At 44.4% G+C, this 22,295-nt stretch overlaps 1 protein-coding gene across 1 annotated transcript in view; it reads left to right on the top strand.

Moving 5' to 3' along the window:
• LOC140478446 (unconventional myosin-VIIa-like) overlaps positions 1 to 22,295 on the top strand; it is a 531,053-nt gene that overhangs the window by 3,015 nt on the left and 505,743 nt on the right. Inside the window, exons 3-10 of the mRNA XM_072571711.1 lie at positions 401 to 514; positions 3,214 to 3,367; positions 4,911 to 4,987; positions 7,781 to 7,900; positions 11,360 to 11,502; positions 13,049 to 13,259; positions 17,254 to 17,389; positions 19,864 to 20,024. Coding sequence (XP_072427812.1) covers positions 401 to 514; positions 3,214 to 3,367; positions 4,911 to 4,987; positions 7,781 to 7,900; positions 11,360 to 11,502; positions 13,049 to 13,259; positions 17,254 to 17,389; positions 19,864 to 20,024 — 1,116 coding nt within the window. The remainder of the gene's footprint in view (positions 1 to 400; positions 515 to 3,213; positions 3,368 to 4,910; positions 4,988 to 7,780; positions 7,901 to 11,359; positions 11,503 to 13,048; positions 13,260 to 17,253; positions 17,390 to 19,863; positions 20,025 to 22,295) is intronic.

Here is a 22,295-nt window from a genome sequence, read left to right as displayed (position 1 = left end):
CCCCACCCCCAAAGAAAGAGTTGTGCTCAGGGAGAGAGCCACTGCTGCAGAATGGGGGCTCCATGGGGCACACCAGTGGGGATGGGGGTGATGGGGTGGGGGGAAGCAATGTTGCTTCGGACTGGGACCAGGTGCAGTTGAACAGGTCAAAGGGTAACTGTGGGGATGTGCATTGTTGAGTTGAGTTGCACCTTGACTTTTTTTTTGTGGGCAGGTTGCTATACTAGACCATCAGATTATACAGTGGAGTAGTCAATGGCAAAAGCAGTGGGTAATGATATGTGCTCAATGAGGAAATATAAAGTAAATAAGAACCATTCTTCATGGCTAAAGCATTAGGTTGGCACTCACTTTGCTGTTTGTTAGAATCATTTATTGAATGGTGTTCTCTGTTCCTCAGGCTGCAGATGAGAGAAACTATCACATTTTCTACAGTATACTGATGGGGATGAACACAGAGCAGAAGAAACTCCTCAGTCTAGGCACAGCACATGAGTTTGACTATCTGACGATGGTGAGATACGCTGTATTAAGGTGTATTTACCCACCATTGCCCTGAAACATATCACACTAACACAATGACGCAGCTTCATGCAGGTCCAGGGAACGTCCAGTAAGGATTCCAATTTCTAGTAAGGGTGTATCAGACATTTAAGATTTAACTTACATTGTTATCTCTCTTTATTTACTGTGTCTTAAACTCTGAAAGGGACAAGACTCTTAGGCATAATGTCTTGCAGTCGTGCAGCACAGAAACAGACCCTTTGGTCCAAATTATCCAGGATTGCCAGGTATCCTAACTGAATCCGTCCCATTTGCCTGCATTTGGCCCTTATTCCCCGAAACCTTTCCTATCCATGCAACCATCCAAAAGCCTTTCAAATGTTGTAATTGTACCCCCCTCTATCACTTCCTCTGGCAGCTCATTCCATACATGCACTAACCCTGTGCGTGAAATGTTGCCCCTCAGTACCCTTTTAAATCTACCCTCTCTCTCACTTTAAACCCATGGCCTCTAGTTTTGGACTCACCTACCCTTTGGAAAAAGACCATGGTTATTCATGTCAACTATTCCCCCTCATGACTGTATCAACCTCTATAAGGTCAACCCTCAGCCTCCTACACTCCAGTGACACATGTTCCAGCCATCCAGCCTCTCCTTATAACTCAAACCCTCCTGTCCCATGTCGACAAATTGACCTTGTACTAAGACAGAGGTCATGGGCTGATTAGAATGATGGGCTCGTAAACAAAAGATGTGGAGGAAAGGGACCCACAAAAATAAAGCTTCTCCCGAATCGATCTCCTCAAACTGTTTCAGTGGAACACTTCCTGCTGCTTAAATGGTAGACTTTCCACAGCAAGATGTGTCATGTCGAATTAAATTCTTTCAAAGATTGACTGGTTCTTCTATCAAGTTTGATACATAATATATATAGATCAAGAGGCCTCTAAATATAAATTGAAAGATCTTTATCTTCATAACTATTGGGTCCCAAATGATGATATAACCAGACAAGTGAAATTCCAATATGAAATCTGGCTTGATAGGTCATATTTGGTTCTTCTTTTTTCTGACTTTACCGTGACAGTCCTTTCCTAAAATATGCCAGGCTAAAGATTTGGTTTTAACAATAAAATAGAAGTTTATTACACAAAAGAAATAAAATTAAGTTAAAGGGTGGCATGGTGGCTCAGTGGTCACCTGGGTTCAATTCTTGCCTCAGGCAACTGTCTGTGTGGAGTTTGCACATTCTCCCCGTGTCTGCGTGGGTTTCCTCCAGGTGCTCCGGTTTCCTCCCACAGTCCAAAGATATGCAGGTCAGGTGAGTTGGCCATGCTAAATTGCCCGTAGTGTTAGGTGCATTAGTCGGGGTAAATGTAGGGGAATGGGTCTGGGAGGGTCGGTGTGGACTTGTTGGGCTGAAGGGCCTGTTTCCACACTGTAGGGAATCTAATCTAAAGATCTAATCTAAATAAAACTATCTAACATAGATTTCAAAGCACAGCCACACAAAATCCCACCTACTCCCCAACACCATCATTTTACAGTTAATGGAAATCCAGAGAAATTCATTTCCCATCAAATTTGTAGGTTTGAATATACTATTTCTGCTAAGTTCTGGTCCTATGAACTGTGAGGGATTTTCTATGCAATATTCACATAATTGAGAACTTAGAAATTTTTCAGACTTATGATAATTTCTAACCAAATACTCCTGGTCTGTAAATTTACCAAACTGCACTTTTCCACAGAGATAACTTATTTCCTTAAGTGCTCCAAACAATTCCTTTTTATCGAGGAGAGACTCTATGTGTATTCACTTCCAGTCAGGTTCTCTCTGAGCTGAACCCAAAAGCTTTTCAATCTTTGATTTTTCGAAGCTAAAATCAATCATTGATTGTTCTAAACCCAAAAGCAATCTTATGTTTCAATGCTTTCTTCAATTGCAAACCCCACAATATAAACACCATCACTCAAGCCAACCTTCCATCCATTGACTCCATCTACACTCCTTAGTGCCTTGGGAAGGCAGTCAACATCATTAAAGACCCCAGTTATATTCTTTTCCAAACTCGTCTGTTGGGCAGAAGATACAAAATGGTAAACACACGCACCAACAGATTCAAGAACAGCTTCTTCCCTGCTGTTATCAGACTTCTGAATGGACCTCTCAAATTTTACATTTAATGTTGATCTCGCTCTCTGTGCACCTTCTCTGCAGCTGTAACATTATATTCCTCACTCTCTTCTATTACCCTAATGCACTTTGTATGGTATGACCTGCCTGTACTGCATGCGAAACAAAAGTTTACACTGTACCTAGATATATATGACAATAATAAATCAAATCAAATTAAATAAAATAAACAAATGTTCATTAACACTCCAGGAGCACATATTGATTTAAAATCATAGCTCTGGAAAGACAGACCTAATTAAATTTTAAACCCCGTTATGAAAATAGACCAAAACCCATATGTCACTAGTTTACAATTCAAATCCTCAAAAAAGGTATTTACATATATACATCACACACCTTTCAACTCCGCATTTCAAATGGGATTCATTGAGTCCAATGATACCAGGAGTAAGTTGGAGTTTAGCAGGGTGGTTGCAAATAATTAGGAATTCCCTAATTCATTCTAAAATGGGTTATTGTTTGGGATAATTACATCTCCGATCAGTTGCATGTGACTTTGTTTTCATAGGGTAACTGTACGAATACTGATGGACATGATGACGTCAGACACTATGCTGATATTTGCTCAGCTATGAAAATCCTGACATTTTCCAACAGTGAACAGTGGGATATCAATAAGCTACTGGCTGCTATTTTGCATCTGGGAAATCTGCATTTTCAAGGTAAAAGCAAAACTAGAGAAAGCAGCTGACAACGTCTCTACACTTTCAGAGTAGAAGATACATGGAGCCATAAAAGTAACTACAGCCACCTGGAAATGGCTTCCTGGTTTATTAAACTATATCTTGTTAGCCTCTTTGTAGGCTCCTGGGAGGAAAAGGTTGCTTCAACTACAAGCAGGCCTGAGAATATGCTTCCTGACACATTATTTTCTCCATTACTAGGTTCTTACTGATGCTACTATCCTTTAGCTCCTCATTCTCTCTAACTGTTTGGATCTCTAGGTCTGCGATACTTAATGTACCTTCCTCAGTGAATACAGACCCAAAGTAATCACTTAGTTTCTCTGCCATTGCTCTGTTCCCCATTATATATTCTGTAATGGCCCGACATTCGTTTTAGCCAAATGTTTCCTTTGTTGTGGTTCTGTTCGCCGAGTTGGGAATTTGTGTTGCAGATGTTTCATCCCCTGTCTAGGTGACATCCTCAGTGCTTGGGAGCCTCCTGTGAAGTCCTTCTGTGATCTTTCCTCCGGCATTTATAGTGGTTTGAATCTGCCACTTCCGGTTGTCAGTTCCAGCTGTCCATTGCAGTGGTCGGTATATTGGGTCCAGGTCGACGTGCTTATTGATAGAATCTGTGGATGAGTGCCATGCCTCTAGGAATTCCCTGGCTGTTCTCTGTTTGGCTTGTCTTTTAATAATAGTGTTGTCCCAGTCAAATTCACTATTATTATTATTATAGGACAACACTACTATTATAGGACAAGCCAAACAGAGAACAGCCAGGGAATTCCTAGAGGCATGACACTCATCCACAGATTCTATCAATAAGCACGTCGACCTGGACCCAATATACCGACCACTGCAGCGGACAGCTGGAACTGACAACCGGAAGCGGCAGATTCAAACCACAATAAATGGCAGAGGAAAGATCACAGAAGCGCTTCACAGGAGGCTCCCAAGGACTGAGGATGTCACCTAGACAGGGGCCGAAACGTCTGCAACACAAATTCCCAGCTCGACGAACAGAACCACAACAACGAGCACCCGAGCTACAAATCTTCTCCCAAACTTTGAAATGTTTCCTTTTTACATGCCTATCGAAGCTTTTACAGGCCATGTGATTGTATTTGCTAGACTGTATTCATGTTCCACTCTCGTTTTGCTTATCAGTTTCTTGGTTTTTCTTTGTTGTATTCTAAACATCTCCAAATTCTCAGACTTTCTGCTATTTCTGACACCTTTATAGGCATTAACTTTTAGTCTGATATAATCACACATGCACGCACAAGCATTCATGTGCAAGCACACAAACTCAGGCACACATACACTCACGTGCATTTGCACACGCAAACAGGCACACATACATGCATCTGCAAGTGCTCAAGTACACAGACAGACGCACAGATATACACAGACGTGCACAGACACAGATACACACAAACACACAGGTACACAGATACACACAGACACACACATATATGATGCCATTCAGATTTCTTTGAAGTGTTATCAATGCTGCTTATTCTGTGTTCCCATATAGCTGCTGTGTTTGATAACTTGGATTGCTGTGAGCTTTTGGAATCCAAGCATCTCTCCGTGGCCACGAAATTACTTGAGGTAAATGAAATTGTCCTCATTAAACATGTCACATATTTTACCATAGAGCTTGCATATTCAGGAGTGAATGTCCTATTATGATGGGGGAGGAACATATCGCTGTGACTATGGAAAGGTAATGGAGACAGAAACAGAATGGCCCTGGCTCAGATTTTCGGAGAGGTGTCCAGCCTCACTGTCCACCGCTCCTGGATGTTTCCATATCCCATGGGTCTGTTCATATGGAAGCAAGGGATTGAACTGTAGGGACTGGATGTACTCTGTCCTCATAGTGATCCTACAAAGCTACAAAATGGATGGCTGAGGCAGAGACACCACAATGGTCAATCTAACACTGTATAAAGTTTAAAAATCACACAACACTAGGTTAGAGTCCAACAGGTTGACTTGGGAGTAAAAGCTTTTGGAGTGCTACTCTTTTGACAGGCAGCAATTGGGGCAGGACCATAGGACACAGAATTTATAGTAAAAGTGTCATACAATTGATGCGATGTATTGAACAAACCTAGATTGCTGTTAAGTCTTCAATCACTTTGAATGGGGATGCAGGTTTCGATTGATTAATATGTAAACCATAGAACTTCTTTCAAGTCACAGTCTGGAGATAACTTAATGTTTTATCAGTGTAAGAAAAAGGTGACATCTCAGTGACACACTTGCCACCTGATGAAGGAGCAGAGCTCCGAAAGCTAGTACTTCCAAATAAACCTGTTGAACTATAAACATTTTAACTTTGTCCACCCCAGTTCAACGCCAGCACTTTCACATCATAACACTGCATAGACATTTTTCCACACAACCTCTTCCTTCATCCTACTTCACCTCCCCCCTCCCCCCCCACTCCCCACACCCCCCCACCAACCCCTGCCAACAAAGATTTAAAAAAATACTCCAGGTCTACTGTGGGGTAAACAAGTTCCAGTAAACCCCTCTCCAATCCCCACAAGTGATCAAGAAACTAGTCCAGAACACTTTCATCAAAATACTTCCATAATTATTAATGTTGTGGTGTGCAGGAGATGGAAGAGGTTAAAGACTTGGGTTGGGTTGTGTTGTAAAGTTGACCAATTGCTTCTTACTTTCAAATATCAATGCAGCAGATATAATTGTTATTGATTTTATTATCACATATCAAACTGCCTTGATTAGTACTTGAGATGGCTAGGTTGTCATATGAGGAAAGATTAGACAGGTTAGGCTTGTACCCTGTTGGAAGAGTAAGAGAGACATGAAACATAAAAGATCCCGAGGGATCTTGACTGGGTCGGTGTGGAGAGAATGCTTCCTCTTGTGGGAGAATCTAGAGCTAGGGGTCATAGTTCAAAAATGGTCAATTTTAAACAGAGGCGAGGAGAAATGTTATTTCTCTTGAAAGAAAACAGTAGAAGCAGAGTTTTTGAATATTTTTAAGATGAGGTAGATAGAGTCTTGGTAAGTAAGGGGTGGCAGTTAAAGGTTATAGAGGGTTGCAGAAATGTGGATTTGTTACAATTAGATCAACCCTTATCAGCTGCCAAAGCAAGCTCAAGGGGCCAAGTGGCCTATTCAGCTCCTGATCTTTGTGTTTGTATTAGAAATCATTGGATCCCGACAGTGTGGAAGCAGGCCATTCAGACCATCTACACCAAACCCCTGAAGGGTATCCCATCCAGACACAACCCACTGCCCTATCCCTGTAACTCCCTGTATCCCATGGCCAATCCACCTAACCTGCACATCTTCGGACTGTGGGGGGAAACACGTACAGACACAGGGAGAATGTGAGAACTCCACACAGACAGTCGCCCGAGGGTGGAATTGACCCTGGGTCCCTGGTGCTGTGAAGCAGCAGTGTTAACCACTGAGCCACCATGCTGTCATAGGCATTTCCATATCAATCAGCATTAGCCTGGAAATTGTTAATCATGATGTTTATAGTGCCTTGTGTAAATTGTTCAAGTGGCTAAAGTGAAATACTGACCAGTGTTACCGTTGCTGACCTTGTCAGATCATTCAACATTTATGTTGTCTGTACCCATTGCCCTGACTGTTTGATATGGGCTGTGTTTGACACCCAGCAGAGTGTAAGCTTCCTCCTGGAGGGGGTTGCCTTGAGACCCAAGCAGCTCAGCAATCCCTCGCTGGAGTGTTTGTCAAACTATTTCCCAAACAGCACTGGAAATTGTGCCCTGCAGCATTCTTTTCGCCAGCTGAGCAGCCATTAGTGTTACAGCAGTAACATGTACACAACATTACACATCTCTGCCTTTCCTCTAATCCCAACAGCAAGCCCCTTTAGTGCTGGAACTTGATGTAATTGACCTTGAGAAATCCCCTGAGGTCATCTGCGGTTAGTACTGCTGCCTCACAGCACCAGGAACCCGGGTTCAATTCCAGCCTCAGGCGAGTGTCTATGTGGAGTTTGCACATTCTCCCTGTGTCTGCGTGGGTTTCCTCCAGGTTCTCCGGTTTCCTCCCACAATCCAAAGATGTGCGGGTTAGGGTGGATTGGCCATACTAAATTGCCCATCGTGTACATGGATATGCAGGCTAGGTGGGTTAGCTATGGAAATTGTGGGATTACAGGGATAGGGTAAGGCGGGTGGGTCTGGGTGGGATGCCGTTTGGAGGGTCAGTGTGGAGTCAATGGGCTGAATGGCCTACTTCCACACCGTAGGGATTCTATGAGTTATGATCTGTGAGCTCTTGGCTGCTGCTTCTAATCTGGGCCAATGACGGGCTCTGACTGTGCTCCGTTCACTTTTGGAGGTGCAGGACTAACATGGTGTCTCTGTCTCCCTGTCTATGCTACAGGTGAACCCACTGGAGCTGAAGAAGGCATTGACTCACAGATCCATCGTGATCAGAGGGGAGAATGTAACCACTCCAGTGAGCAAAACCCAGGCAGCATCTAGTCGGAATGCATTGGTGAAGGTGAGACAATAAAGCCACAAATGTTACCTGTCTCTTCACTAATCCACAACCACTGCTCAACCAAATACTTTTTCTTATTGAGTGTATGACAGTTACATTGTGGGGATATCACAACTGTCTCCCTTCCACATGTAGCTGCATGCAGTGCTCTAGAGAGAGCAGGGCACTATATCCAATAGAGAATGGCTGAGGGTCTTTTCCCCGCACAGGAACAAGAGGAGGCTATCCAACTCCCTGAGACTCTTCTGTAATTCATTAAAGTTTCATTATTTCATGGCATCAAAATATTTCTTGCCTGTCCCTGATTGCCCTTGAACTAAGTGCATTTCAGAGGGGGATCAAGGCCCCAATCACATTGCTATGGGTCTAGAGTCACAGGTAGGTCAGACCGGGTAAGGATGGCAGGTTTCTTTCCCTAAAGTTAACGAGGCAGACAGTTTTCACCACGATCGATAATAATTACACGCTCACTGTTGCTGAAACTGGCTTTCAGTTCTAGATTGGATTGATTGAAGTTTGTAAGCCTCCTGGGAGCTCTGCAGTTCCTAGATTTTCAACATTTAGAAGTTCTATTGTTCTGTTGTGGGAGACCTGGTTCGAAAGCTATTTGTCACAGTGTTACCCACTGACTTAATTCATAAACATATCTTTGTAAGTTTATGCTTTATCTTCATCTACAATATACGCACTGCTGTCTGCTTTGTGATACTGGCAGACTTCCTGATTTTTATGCTTCCTTCTAAGAACAAAGAAAATTTACAGCCCAGGAACAGGCCCTTCGGCCCTCCAAGCCTGAGCCGATCCAAATCTACTATTTAAACCTGTCGCCCAATTCCTAAGCACCTGTATCCCTCTGCTCCCCATCTACTCATGCATCTGTCCAAACACACCTTAAATGAATCTACTGTGCCTGCCTCCACTACCTCTGCTGGCAACGCGTTCCAGCCACCTACACCCTCTGTGTAAAGTACTTTCCATGTGTATTCCCCCTTAAACCTTTTCCCTCTCACCTTGAATGCATGACCTCTCGTTATTGAATCCCTCACCCTGGGAAAAAGCTTGTCTCTCTACCCACCCTGTCTATACCCTTCATGATTTTGTAAACCTCAATCAGGTCCCCCCTCAGTGTCCTTTTTTCTAATGAAAACAATCCTAACCTACTCAACTGCTCTACATAGCTGGCACCTTCCACACCAGGCAACATCCTCGTAAACCTTCTCTGCACCCTCTCCAAAGTGTCCACATCCTTTTAATAATGTGGCGACCAGAACTGTACACAGTATTCGAAATGCGGCCGAATCAATGTCTTGTACAATTTTAACATGACCTGCCAGCTCTTATACTCAATACCCCGTCCAATGAAGGCAAGCATACCATATGCCATCTTGACCACTCTATCCACCTGTGCAGCAACCCTCAGGGTACAATGTACCTGCACTCCCAGATCTCTCTGCTCATCAACGTTTCCCAAGGCTCTTCTGTTTACAGTATAGTTCACTCTAGAATTAGACTTCCCAAAATGCATCACCTCACATTTGCCTGGATTGAACTCCATCTGCCACTTCTCTGCCCAACTCTCCAGTCTATCTATATTCTCTTGTATTCTTTGACAGTCCCCAATGCTTTCTGCTAATTCATTAATAAATACTGTAAATCCTTGAGGTCAAACACAGATCTCGGTGGGACAACACTCATTGTGCCTTACCTGTCAAAATACCTGATGCTCCTTCATTGGCTCCATCCTCCTGCCACTTCGGCAATTTCCTAACCAGGTCAATAATTGGTTCCAATTCCATGAGATTCAGCTTCAATGAACTGTCTCTTATGTTGAACTTCAGCACCTTCCTTCTGGGCATAGAAATAATCATCATGAACATTGTCCCATCCACCACTTTAAGGACGTAAGAACTAGAAGCAGGAGTCAGGCAATTTACCTTCTCGAGCCAGCTCCGCTGTTTAATATGATGATGGCTGATGTCATCTCGGCCTCAACTCCACTTTCCTGAGCACTCTCCATTATCCTTCAACCCATTACTCATTAAAAATCTGTCCATCCCCTATTGAGCTCTCATTCTAGATTGGCCCACATGAGGAAACATCCTTCCCCTAAGACCAAAGGATATAGGAGTGGAAGTAAAACTATTCAGCCCACCGAGTCCCCTCCACCATTTAATCATGGTTGATGGGCATTTCAACTCTCCCCGTAGCCTTTAATTCGTTGTGAGATTAAGAATCTATCAATCTCTGCCTTGAAGACATTTAACGTTCCGGCCTCCACTGCACTCTGCGACAATGAATTCCACAGGCCCACCACTCTCTGGCTGATGAATTGTCTCCTCAATTCCATTCTAAATTGACCCCCTCTAATTCTAAGGCTGCACCCACAGGTCCTAGTCTCCCCACCTAACAGAAACAACTTCCCACCCTTTCGAAGCCATGCATTACCTTGTAAGTTTCTATTAGATTTCCCCTCAACCTTCTAAACTCTAATGAACACAATCCCAGGATCCTCAGCCATTCATCGTATGTTAAGCCTACCATTCCAGGGATCATCCATGTGAATCTCCGCTGGACACACTCCAGTGCCCATGTCTACTTTGTCAATCTCCTTTCAGTGCCTTCTATACCTCAATTGGATGTCCTCTCATTCTTCTAAGCTCCAGAGAGTTTAGGCCGAAACTGCTCAATCTCTCTTCAGAAGACAAGCCCCTCACTTCTAGAATTAATCCAGTGAATCTCATCTTTACTGCCTCCAATGCAATTATAACCCTCCTCAGGCAAGGAGACTGAAACTGTATGTAACACTCTCGGTGAAGTCTCACTAACGCCTTGTAGAGTTACAGCAACACTTCTCTACTTTTATAAAGTATTCCTTTAGCAATGAATGCCAAATTCCATTTGTCTTCTTCATGACTTGCTGAACTTGCATACTCGATTTTTGAGATTCATGCACAAGGATACCCAGATTCCTCTGTGCCAAAGCACTTTAGTGAATAAGTTGCCTTGCTATTCCTGCAACCATAACGGATAACCTTGCATTTATTCACGGTAAACTTCTGGCCATGAGAATTGTCCGTAGTGTTAGGTGAAGGGGTAAATGTAGGGGAATGGGTCTGGGTGGGTTGCTCTTTGGAGAGTCGGTGTAGACTTGTTGGGCCAAAGGGCATGTTTCCACACTGTAAGTAATCTAATCTTACCTGGTAGTTTCCTAAGTATTCAGTCACTCTTTAAGTATGGTAAAATAACTATAAATTCTTGTCCTGAAGTTGCTTCAAAAAACATTCAAAGGGCTGTGGCCCATATAACTAACAGTATCTCCCCAGAGTTGGGGTGTGTGGGGAGTTGGGGGTTGAGTTGTTCCTTGTACTTGTTGAGACTAGCGTCTTTAAGATGTAGTTCGCGACTTGTGAGTTTTGCTCAATGTTCGATATCACCCAGCTCTATGATTGTTTTAACCAGGGAATATACGACCTTCTTTTTCTGTGGATCGTGAAAAAGATTAACTCTGTCATCAACACACCCACCACAAAGGGTCCAGGAAAGGTTTGCAGTTCGATCGGTTTGCTGGACATCTTCGGTTTCGAGAACTTTGATTCAAACAGGTATCTCGAGTCTTTAAAATGTTTGGCAAGGCAGGTATTTGTTTAGATTTACTCCATTCCAATGGTCAAGGGAATGGCGGCTGAGATAGCAATAATATCAGCAGCCCCGAGTGATCCAGGAGCTCAGGGTAACATCATCAGTTCAACTTCCACAATAGCAGCTGACAGAACTTAAATTCAATTCTCATAAAAATTGTGGGATTTTTCATGGCATAAGGGTATCACTGTCAAGGCCACACAACGGGATTTGGGAATCTTTCAATTTCAGTGGGTAATCAGGAAGAGAAATGGAATGCTGACCTTTATTCCAGTGGGAATGGATTATAAAAATAGGGAAGTCTTACTAAATCTATACAAGGCTACCAATTAGACCTCACCTAAGTTTTAATCCCTGATCTAATGAAAGCAATACTGAAATTGGAGGCAGTCCAGAGAAGGTTTGGAAAGCAGATTTGGAGGGGATAGCTTATGACAAGAAGTTAAGTTGTTTGGGCCTGTACTCATTTGAGTGTCGAAGAATGAGAGGTGACTTTATTGAAACATAAGAAACATTAGAAACATAGGGGCTTGACAGGGTAGATGAGGAGAGCTTCTTTCCTGTGTGGGAGAATCCAGAACCAAATGACATAAGGGGTTGTTGAATTAGGCCAGAGACGAGGAATTTATTTTCTCAAAACGGTAGTGAATTTGTGCAATGCTTTACCATAGAGGGCTGTGGATGCTGGTTGGGAAGTATATTTATATTTGAGATGTTTGATTAGTAAGAGAATCAAGCATTAGAGGTCAAAGGCAGGAAAGTGGAGTTGATGATTATCAGATAAGCCATGATCTCATTGAATGGTGGAGCAGACTTGAGGGGCTGAATGGCCTACATCTGCTCCTATGCCTCAAGGTTTTATAATTTCCTGAGAGAATATTGTGTTGAGCTACCTTGAACAGCTGCAGTCTATGTGGTTTAGGTACAGCTACTGTAACGTTAGTGAGGGAGTTCCAAGATGTTGACCCAGTGACCGTGAAGGAATGACGGTGTTGGTTCAGGTCAGGTGATTTTGAAGGACCGTGAGGGGGTTTGGGGGGGGGGGTGGGGGGGAGTTGTCCTCATGCATCTGCTGCTCTTGCCCTTCTTGATTGTGGTGGTTGTGATTTGGAAGGTATTGTCAGAGAATCCTGAGCGGGTGGCTGCAGTGCATCTTGTAGTCACCATTCATCCTGAGCATCAATGGTGAAGAGATCAATGTCGAAGGTGGTGCCAGTCAAGTGGACTGCTTTGTCTTATGATGGTGACGAACTTCTTGAGTATTGTTGGAGCTGCACTCATCAAGGAAATGCTTCATCCATTACCCACAGAGAAAGAAGGTTATATTAGGCTGGACCTCCTGGGGTAAAAGGAGAGTTCTCAACACAGTACCAGCCAGAATGAGATACCCTTTAGATTTTTGGCAATGGTTTCTCGTGATTTCTGGTACCTACTTTGGGCACTGCTATAGACGATGCTGGTGGATGTTGGTAATGAGGATGGTGATAGCAATGTCCCTCCTTTTTTTAGCTTTGAGCAACTATGCATTAACTTTGCCAATGAGCACTTGCAGCAATTCTTCGTGAAGTGCGTCTTCAAAGAGGAACAGGAGGAGTATGTTCAGGAGAACATCAACTGGCAGCACATGGATTTCATCGACAACCAGAGGACTTTAGACATCCTTGCGGTCAAACCGATGAACATCATCTCACTGATTGATGAGGAGAGTAAGTTCCCAAAGGTAAGCTGCCCTGGCTGAACATTCCCTTTTTACTTATGGAAACATTGTTCGTGTGAAAATACACATTGGGCAGGGTGACAAATCTCACTGAACCCGAAGCTATCCACTAACAGTGAGTCTTCCACTCACTGTTCTCTGCAAATCTTCCGGCTGAAGGAATCAAATGTCTTTAAAGACAGTGAAAGGATGAATTCTCATCAGCGAATGAAATCAGGGCGTAAACATCCTTGTGCCAACAGCTAAGAAGCAAAAGGAATTTCAAGAAACTAAAAGCAGCAACTCATCTGGTGAGGGACACAGTATCTCAAGGGTGAGCACTGCTGCTACACAACGCTAGATTGCATTCATGTCTGCGTGGGTTTCCTCCGGGTGCTCTGGTTTCCTCCCACAGTTCAAAGGTGTGTAGGTTAGGTGGATTGGCCATGCTAAATTGCCCATAGTGCCCTGGAATGTGTAGGCTAAGTGGATTAGCCATGAGAGATGCAGAGTTACCAGAATAGGGTGGTTCTGGATGGGATGCTCTTCAGAGGGTCAGTGTGGACTTGATTGCCTGAATGGCCAGCTTTCACACTAGAGGGATTCTGTCAGCTCCAGATTAGTGTGAGTGAACTGTGCTGCCTGTGGTTTATTTTTTCTTTTGTAATTTTTGATATCCATGTCTTGTCATAGAGTCATAGAGACGTACAGTAGGGAAACAGACCCTTTAGTCTAACTTGTCCATGCTGACCAGGTATCTTAAAAAAATCTAGTCCCATTTGCCAGAACTTGACCCATATCCCTCTATACCCTTCCTATTCATATACCCATCCAGATGCCTTTTAAATGCTGTCATTGTACCAGCCTCCACCACATCCTCTGGCAGCTCATTCCATACACCTATCACCCTTTACGTGAAAAAGTTGCCCCTTAGGTCCCTTTTATATCTTTCCCCTCTCACCCTAAACCTACGGCCTCTAGTTCCCCCACCCTGAGAAAAGACCTTGTCTATTTACCCTACCCATGCCCCTCATGATTTTATAAATCTCTATAAGGTCACCCCTCAGCCTCCAATGCTCCAGGGAAAACTGCCTCAGTCTATCCAGCCTCTCCCTGTAGCTCAAACCCTCTAAACCTGGCAACATCCTTGTAAATCTTTTCTGAACCCTTTCAGGTTTCACAACATCCTTCTGATAGGAGGCAGACCAGAATTGCATGCAATATTCCAGTCGTGGCCTAACCAGTGTCCTGTACAATGAGAACATGACCTCCCACTCCAATATTCAATGAACTGACTAATAAAGTCAAGCATACCAAATCTTGTCTTTGTGTGTCTGTCTATTTTATGAGGAGGAGAATTGTTTTAAAACCGGGGTAGAGTTTAGATTGTCGAGTTATAAGTTAGCAATTCATATTTCCTAACTGCTATTGGTTAGACATTTATTCATAATTAACGATTTTATTTGTTAAGTACGGAAACCTGGCGAGTGTTTTATCCTGTGTTAGTCAGTCGGGTAAATTGGGGGCTAAGTATTTTCATAATAGTGACCACGGCATTGCCCCACTAAGTCGGGACACTGTTACTCTGAAGGTGGGACCACACCAGGGTTCAGAGTTATCCAGTACAGATCTCACTTGATCACAATTTCTGGACTAGAACCAAAACTTATACTTGCTTCAAAATTTCTGTGCACTTGACCCCAATCTGGCCAATTGGAAGGAGCAATACACCACATGTAGCTCGCATGTTGGCACTGGGTGCGGCATATGATGCCAGTTTGGGGTGGGGGGTACCGTTGTCCATTTACCTTCTATCTGACAGCAGAGCGGGCAATTGGGTAGCTTAGTTTTACAGAGTAAATGTATTTTTCCAGATTTTAGACAGAGCCAAAGGTTTCCTGTATTCACTGTCCCAAAGCCTGGATAACTACATCACTTCATCAAATCCCTACAGTGTGGAAGCAGGCCATTTGGCCCATTGAGTCCAGGCATCCCACCCCTCTCCCCTGTAATCCCACATTAACCTGGCTAGTCCACCTAACCTACACCTCCCTACACAATTTAGCATGGCCAATCCACCTTTGCCTGCGCATTTTCAGACTGTGGGAGGAAACTGGAGCATCCGAAGGAAACCCACGCAGACACGGGGAGAATACGCAAACCCCACACAGACAGTTGCCTGAGGGTGGAATCGAACCCGGGTTCCTAGTGCTGTGAGACATTGGTGTTAACCAGTGAACCACCGTGCCAACCCTGAAATGAACCAACGCAGTGTGGGCCTCCAAACCATGACCCTGAGATTAAGAGTCACATGCTCTCCTGACTGTCAAACTGGTGTTATATCCCTGATGCCAATGTGGTTTCCCGACCTGTGCCAGCCTTCATCCAGTGGGGCCCATACTCATCTCTAAGGATGAAAGCTGTGGGGTCAAAAAACAACTTTAGAGAGAATCAAATTTAGACTGACCATGTGTGGCAGTGCTGTGAGAGTGCCACACTGTTGGAGGTGCTGCCTTTCAGAAGAGCTATTAATCTGGGATCCCACCTGCCGTCTCAGGACCTGAGTACAGTGTGGCACTATTTTGAAGTGTAACTACGTTCAAGGCTTGGACTGGGGGCAGTGTGGTGTACAGAATGCAGTTTTGAAACATGTGGGTGCTAAGATACTTGGTGTGCAGTCAGTAGTCAGGATGGTAATGAGACCAAGAGAATAGACAGGTTAGTGGAATGGATGTACAGGCCAAATGAAAATTAATGCCAATGATACAATTTGCAGGAAGAATGAACTGGGATAAAGCCAAATGGTGAAATTTTAGAGAGTGGCAGAACAGAGAGACCTGGAGATGCTTTCACACAAAACATGTTAAGATAACTGAGCTGACTAATAGAATATGTGGAATTTGAGGATTTAAAGAGTGAGAGAACTGATGGAATTATGCCCAAACCTTTGTAAAACATTGGCTAGGTTGCAAATAGAGTACTGCGTCCAGTTATAAGAAGCAGACAGCAGCTGCAAAAGAAGCTTTGGTGAAGAATGCAGAAGAGATTTCTCAGGATGGTTCTGGGGATGAAGGATTACTATTCCTGTTGATGGACCAGAAAAAAAACTGACATTGTCCTCCTTAGAAAAGTAAGGGCTAAGAGCAAGTTGAATAGGGCTCAGATAGAGTAAATCAAGAGAACTATTTCCAGTGGCTGAAGGGTCAATCGTGAAATGGTTTAAGGCAATTGACAAAGGAACCAAGAGACAGAAAGATGATGTACAAGGGCATTTGGGCCCTGGAGTAAGCTTGGGATGATGTTACAACACTGCCCATTACAGCCCATAGGCAGAACAGTGTGGGCAGAGATAGAAGAATCTAGAAGTCTGCACCAGACCAGACTAAAACATGGACATGAAAAGATAAAAAAGGTAGACCAGTGCTTATCTCATGTAACTATCCATCAGAGACTGGAATATCCATGATGACCATGTGCTGCAATCTTTAGTACTCATGGATTAGATGGAGAGTAACTTTGAAGTCAAAGTCTGAGGACAATCCTTGACTTTGGCTTCTTGGCCAGTCTCAAACCAGATGATAAAAGAGAACGAATCTGACAAGGTGAGAATATCTGATAGGGTGGTCCATACTGATTGAATAATGATCTCTGGAAGAGAATTAGATAAATGTGGATAGAGAGTGGGACTGGCTGGGCTGCTGATTGGGAAAGCCAACACAGTTTCGATGGACCAAACAACCACCTTCCCTGCTCTCCTATCCCATGATTGTGTAAGAGCAAGGGATTCACTCCTATGTTCTCAGCAATACTCCGCTCTCAGTGGACATCCTTAAGTATCCAATGGTCTGCTTGTTATAAGATTGCTGTTTATGGGATCTTACTCTGGTGCGGCCTTTCCAAGGTACAACAGAGACAGCGCTTCAGGAAAGGACTGTAAAGGGCTTTAGGACGTATTGAGGTCTCGAAGGTTGGTTCCATGAATTCAAGTCTTTTGTTTTTAATTGCCTCTTTCCTGCAGGGCACTGACACAACGTTGTTAAGCAAGCTGAATAATCACCACAGTAAGAGTATGGTCTACATCCCTCCGATGAGCTCTCATGGGACAATGTTCGGCATCGCTCACTTTGCAGGACTGGTTCACTATGAGGCGAAAGGTACCCTCCACATCCATCCTCACTGAGTGTAAACAGGCAGCCTCCTCCCCCAGTCAGTGCAAGATGGTGAAAGTCGTGGGTGGTGACACCTTTCTCCAGCTCTGGGTGACAACTGGTTTGAAAGTAAAGTGCCAACTGCTTTATTAAATTAGTTCAAAGAAGGGAACCAGCCATCCTTACCCGACTGGCCTGTATGTAGTTCCCCTCCCACCCTTAAGTGCTCACTGGGATGGCCTAGCAAGTGGGCAATAAATGCCAGCCATGCTGACATTCTAGATTAGATTAGATTCCCTACAGTGTGGAAACAGGCCCTTCAGCCCAACAGGTCCACACCGACCCTCCGAAGAGTAACCCACCCCCCTCTGACGAATGCATCTAATAACTATGGGTAATTTAGCATGGCCAATTCACCTGACCTACACATCTTTTGGACTGTGGGAGGAAACTGGAGGAAACCCACGCAGACACGGGGAGAATGTGCAAACTCCACACAGTCGCCCGAGGACTAGAATCGAACCAGGGACCCTGGCGCAGTGAGGCGGCAGTGCTAACCACTGAGTCACCATTCCAGAGGTTTCTTTTAAACACTCATGTAGAAACTGAAAAAAAAGGAACTAAATAATTCGGGACCCAGGAGTTCAAATCCTGCCATGGCGAGTTGTAACGCTAAACTCACTACATTTTGGGGCATCGCCAGTAAAAGAGACTAAACTATTGTACGAATCCAACTGGCTCATAGGATATGCTTCAGCAAAAGGAACCTCCATCCTTCCCCAGCCTGGCCTATATGTGACTCCTGCTTGATGCTGTGCGGTGAACTCACTGGTGCCTTGAGGTGATCCAGCAGTCACTGAATGAGAAGACCCATCATTGCTTTCTCAGAGCAACCAGGGAATGGCCCTTACTGACATCAGCGTTATCCTGAGAATGAATGTTTCTCCAGTTCCTGTGTCTAGTCAGTGCTGATGGGTCTGATCTCCCAGGCATGGTCTTATACTCAGGATCAGAGCAGGCCGGGACAGATCTGTGGGAGTAAGTAAACATACACCAACGGGGAGATATGGAGCCAAGACTTCAACTGTGTGGAAAAAAATACATGAAGGGTGGTAGTGTTGATGTGAATGTGGACTGTCAGGTCAAGGTCAGTCTATGCAAGCTTCGGCCACTTAGGAAGATACCTAAAGTTGTCACTGAACTTTACTTACTTTTCACTGTAAAATACACGTGACAATAAAATCATTCGTTCATTCAAGAAAGGTGGAATAATTGAAGCACACTAAGGAAATAGATGACTTGACCTGAATTTTAGCTAGATATGAGCTGGCTGTAGGGCAAATCAAGAAATAGCTCATTCTTCTAAGTGGCTGACGGTTGCATAGACTAACCTTTATCTGACAGTGCATATGTACAATAACACCACCACCACCACCCCCGACTTAATGTTTCCACCACTGTTGAAGGAATTAACTCCGCACCTTCACTTTGGTGTATGTTTACTTCCACAGATCTGTCCTGGTCTCTTCTGAACCCTAGGATGGAACCACAGTATTGGAAATCTGAACCTACCTGAACTCTAGGTATTGAAAGCCTGGGCCTAAACTGAACTACAGGTATTAACAACCTGGGCTTATCTGAGCCTGAGGTATTGAAACCCTGGGCCTATCTGAGCTCCAAGTACTGATGGCTTGGACTTATCTGAGGTTGAGGTACTGAAAGGCCCACTTTATCACCAGGTAGTTAAAGCCTGGGCTTACCTGAGCTTCAGTTATTAACAGCCTGGGCCTACCTGAGCTGCAGGTATGATAGCTTGAGTCTACCTGATCTCCAGGTACTGTAAGTCTGACATAACCTGAACTTCAGGTACTGAAAACCTGGACCTACCTGAAGTCCAAGTACTAACAACTTGGGCCTAACTGAGGTCTAGGTTTTGAAAGTCTGGGCCTACCTGAATTTCAGGTACTGAAAGCCTGGGCCTTTTTGAACTCCAAGTATTGATGGCCTGGATGGACAACATGGAGAGGTTGGGCCTACCTGAGCTCCAGGTATATTTGAAACCTGTATCTGAAGTACAGCCGCTTGGAAATTGAAGTTTGGCTTGAGCTGTGGCAATAGGAGGAAACTATGACTGAGGATCTGACTGTTCTATAGAAAGGTGGGGATCCTTCCAACTGCCATTGTGGGGAAGGGTGTAATTATTGTGGTCACCCTCTGGCCACTGTGTGGGCTATGAAATGAGTGCAAACTTTGTCAGCCTGAAGTTTCACCAACATTTCCCAGACCACGTTGAAGTAATTAAGTGGAGACCTCAGCACATTGTTTAACTTTCAGTTATATGTAACATTTCCTCCCCATGTGGGCTAGAATGTGCTCAGGCTTTGAATTGATTGTGGGTATTGGTGATTCCTGATGTCAGTATCTGCGGGGTATGTTAGGTCCAGCATCTGAGAAGATCCATGTCTCTTTCTAATTGACAGGCTTCCTGGAGAAGAACAGAGATCAGCTGAGCTCCAGCATCATCCAGGTTGTGCAAACCTCCAAGAACAAATTTCTCAAACTCATCTTCCAGAGCAGTATTGGACCAGCCCAGGGAAGGTCACAGAGCCAGAGGCAAATCCTACCTGGAAGTTCCATCAAGGTGAATGCCTCGTGGTTTCATTATATTCTCCTCAGCAAATCCCAGTTCAATCCTGAAGACGTGGGGCAGTTTAAGGAATGATAGATCCCTTTACGCCCACCATATGAGAGAAATCCAGACTGACTCTGCAAATCAAAGCTCTGTCAGCCATTTGTGGACAATTTAATGGCCAATCTGAAGATGAGGCTCCACAAACATTCCCATTTCAATGATGGGGGGAGTCCTGATTCTTGGTTGCAACAGAAGTGCTGATTGATTATTTCACCTCATCGCAGGACTTGGGAGTCACTGGCCGGTCCTGTCTCTAGTTGTCCTTGAGAAGGTGGTGGTGAGCTGCTTTCTTAAACCACTGCAGTCCACGTGCTGTGGGTTGACCCACCAATGCTGTTAGGAATTCCAGGGCTTTGACCCAGTGACCATGAAGGAAGGTTGGTATAAATCCAAGTCAGGATGGTCAGTGGCTCGGAGGGGATGATCCATCTCAGAGTCCTTCTCAGGTTTCCACAATCACAAAGGCCAGTCTTTAGTAAATGCATTTGACCTCACATTTTGCAAAATGGCTCTTGACACAGCGATGACCATGGTGCCTAACTATGTCCCAATGCAGTGCTAAATTGCCCATTCCTTTAGTCAAACTGATCCAGTCCAGCTGCAACATTGACAATGTAGAAAATCACTCAGCGATATGAATTCCATCATCATGAGCCAGCAGAGCCACTGAGCTCCAGACTTCGTTATAGCCTTGGTCCAAAGATTGAAAAAAGAGCTGAATTCCATAAGCAAGGTGGGAGGGGCTGTCTTTGATATTAAGGAAGCATCCGATGGAAAGAGGCATCAAGAAGCCCGAGCAAAATGTAAGTGAATGTACAAAGTCACAAAGGAAGATGGCTGTGGTCATTGGAGATCAATCATCTCAGCTCCTGGACATCTCTGCAGGAGTCCCTCAGGGTAGTGTCTTAGGCCCAACCATCTTCAGTTACTTCATCAATGACCTTCCCTCCATCACATGGTCAGATGTCGAGATGTTCATCAATGATTGCACAATGTTCAGCACCATTCGCCACTCCTCAGATACTGAAGCAGTCCATGTGCAAATGCAGCAAGACCTAAAGAATATTTGGGCATGGGCTGATAGACTGTAAGTAACATTCATGCCACGCAAGGACCAGACATAATCTAACCACCTCCTCGCGACATTCAATGGGATTGCTATCATCAAATCTTCCACTGTCAACGTCATTGATTGATAATTTCGCTGACTCAGCTGTGAAAAGAATGTGGCTACAAGAGCAGGTCAGAGACTAGGAGTACTTTAGTGAGTAACTCCCCAATGCCTGTTCATCATCCACAAGGCACAAGTCAGGAGTGTGATGGAATCACACCCCCCCCCCTTGCATGGATGGGGGCAGCTTCAACTACACTCAGGAAGCTTGATACCATCCAGGACAAAGCAGCCCACCTGATTGACACCACATCCACAAGCATCCACTCCCTCCACCACCAATACTCGGTAGCAGCAGTGTGTACTATCTACAAGATGCATTGCAGAAATTCACCAAGGATGCTTCCAAACCCACGACCACTTCCATCTAGAAGTACAAGGACAGCAAAATCATGAAAACACCATGCAAGTTCCCCTCCAACCCACTCACCATCCTGACTTGGAAATATATTGCTGTCGCTGGGTCAAAATCCTGGAATTCCCTCCCTAAGGGCATTGTGGGAATACCTACAGCAGGTGGACTGCAGCAATTCAAGAGGGAAGCTCACCTCCACCTTTTCCAGGGCAACTGGGATGGACAATAAACGCTGGCCCAGACTGCACCACTCACAACCAATGAATAAATAAATGAAATTAAGAAAATCAAAATGGTTGGTGAAGACTTGATCTCTGCTTGTAACCCCACTCTTGCTTTCTGATTTTGGTGATTTGCTTCCTGCCTAAATGTTCAATTCTCAGCAAACAATGGCTGGCAGGAAGCTGTCACCTCTGTCCCTCAGTGTCATCTCTGTAAGACGGTGATACATCTCTCCTCCTCTGGATGGCTGTGCTGGGGTTGGAGGACCATGCTGGGAGTCCCCAGGCATTTCCAGAATAGCTGCTGCTTATTGCAATGTCCTCACCTGATAGTCATTGAATTTGACCTCCTGGGACAGTGGGTGTTGTTTCCAAGGGCAGCACAGGGATGGCGAGACTGTGTTCTGAAACAAATTCTGCTGAGGATGTCTTTTCTAAAAGGAAAGGAGCTGAGTGAGGCTACTTAGGATAGT

Source organism: Chiloscyllium punctatum, chromosome 6 (genome assembly GCF_047496795.1).
Source record: "Chiloscyllium punctatum isolate Juve2018m chromosome 6, sChiPun1.3, whole genome shotgun sequence".
Lineage (NCBI taxonomy): Eukaryota > Metazoa > Chordata > Chondrichthyes > Orectolobiformes > Hemiscylliidae > Chiloscyllium > Chiloscyllium punctatum.
The sequence above is the reverse complement of the archived record's forward strand: the minus strand, read 5'-3'. Positions and strand labels throughout refer to the sequence as shown.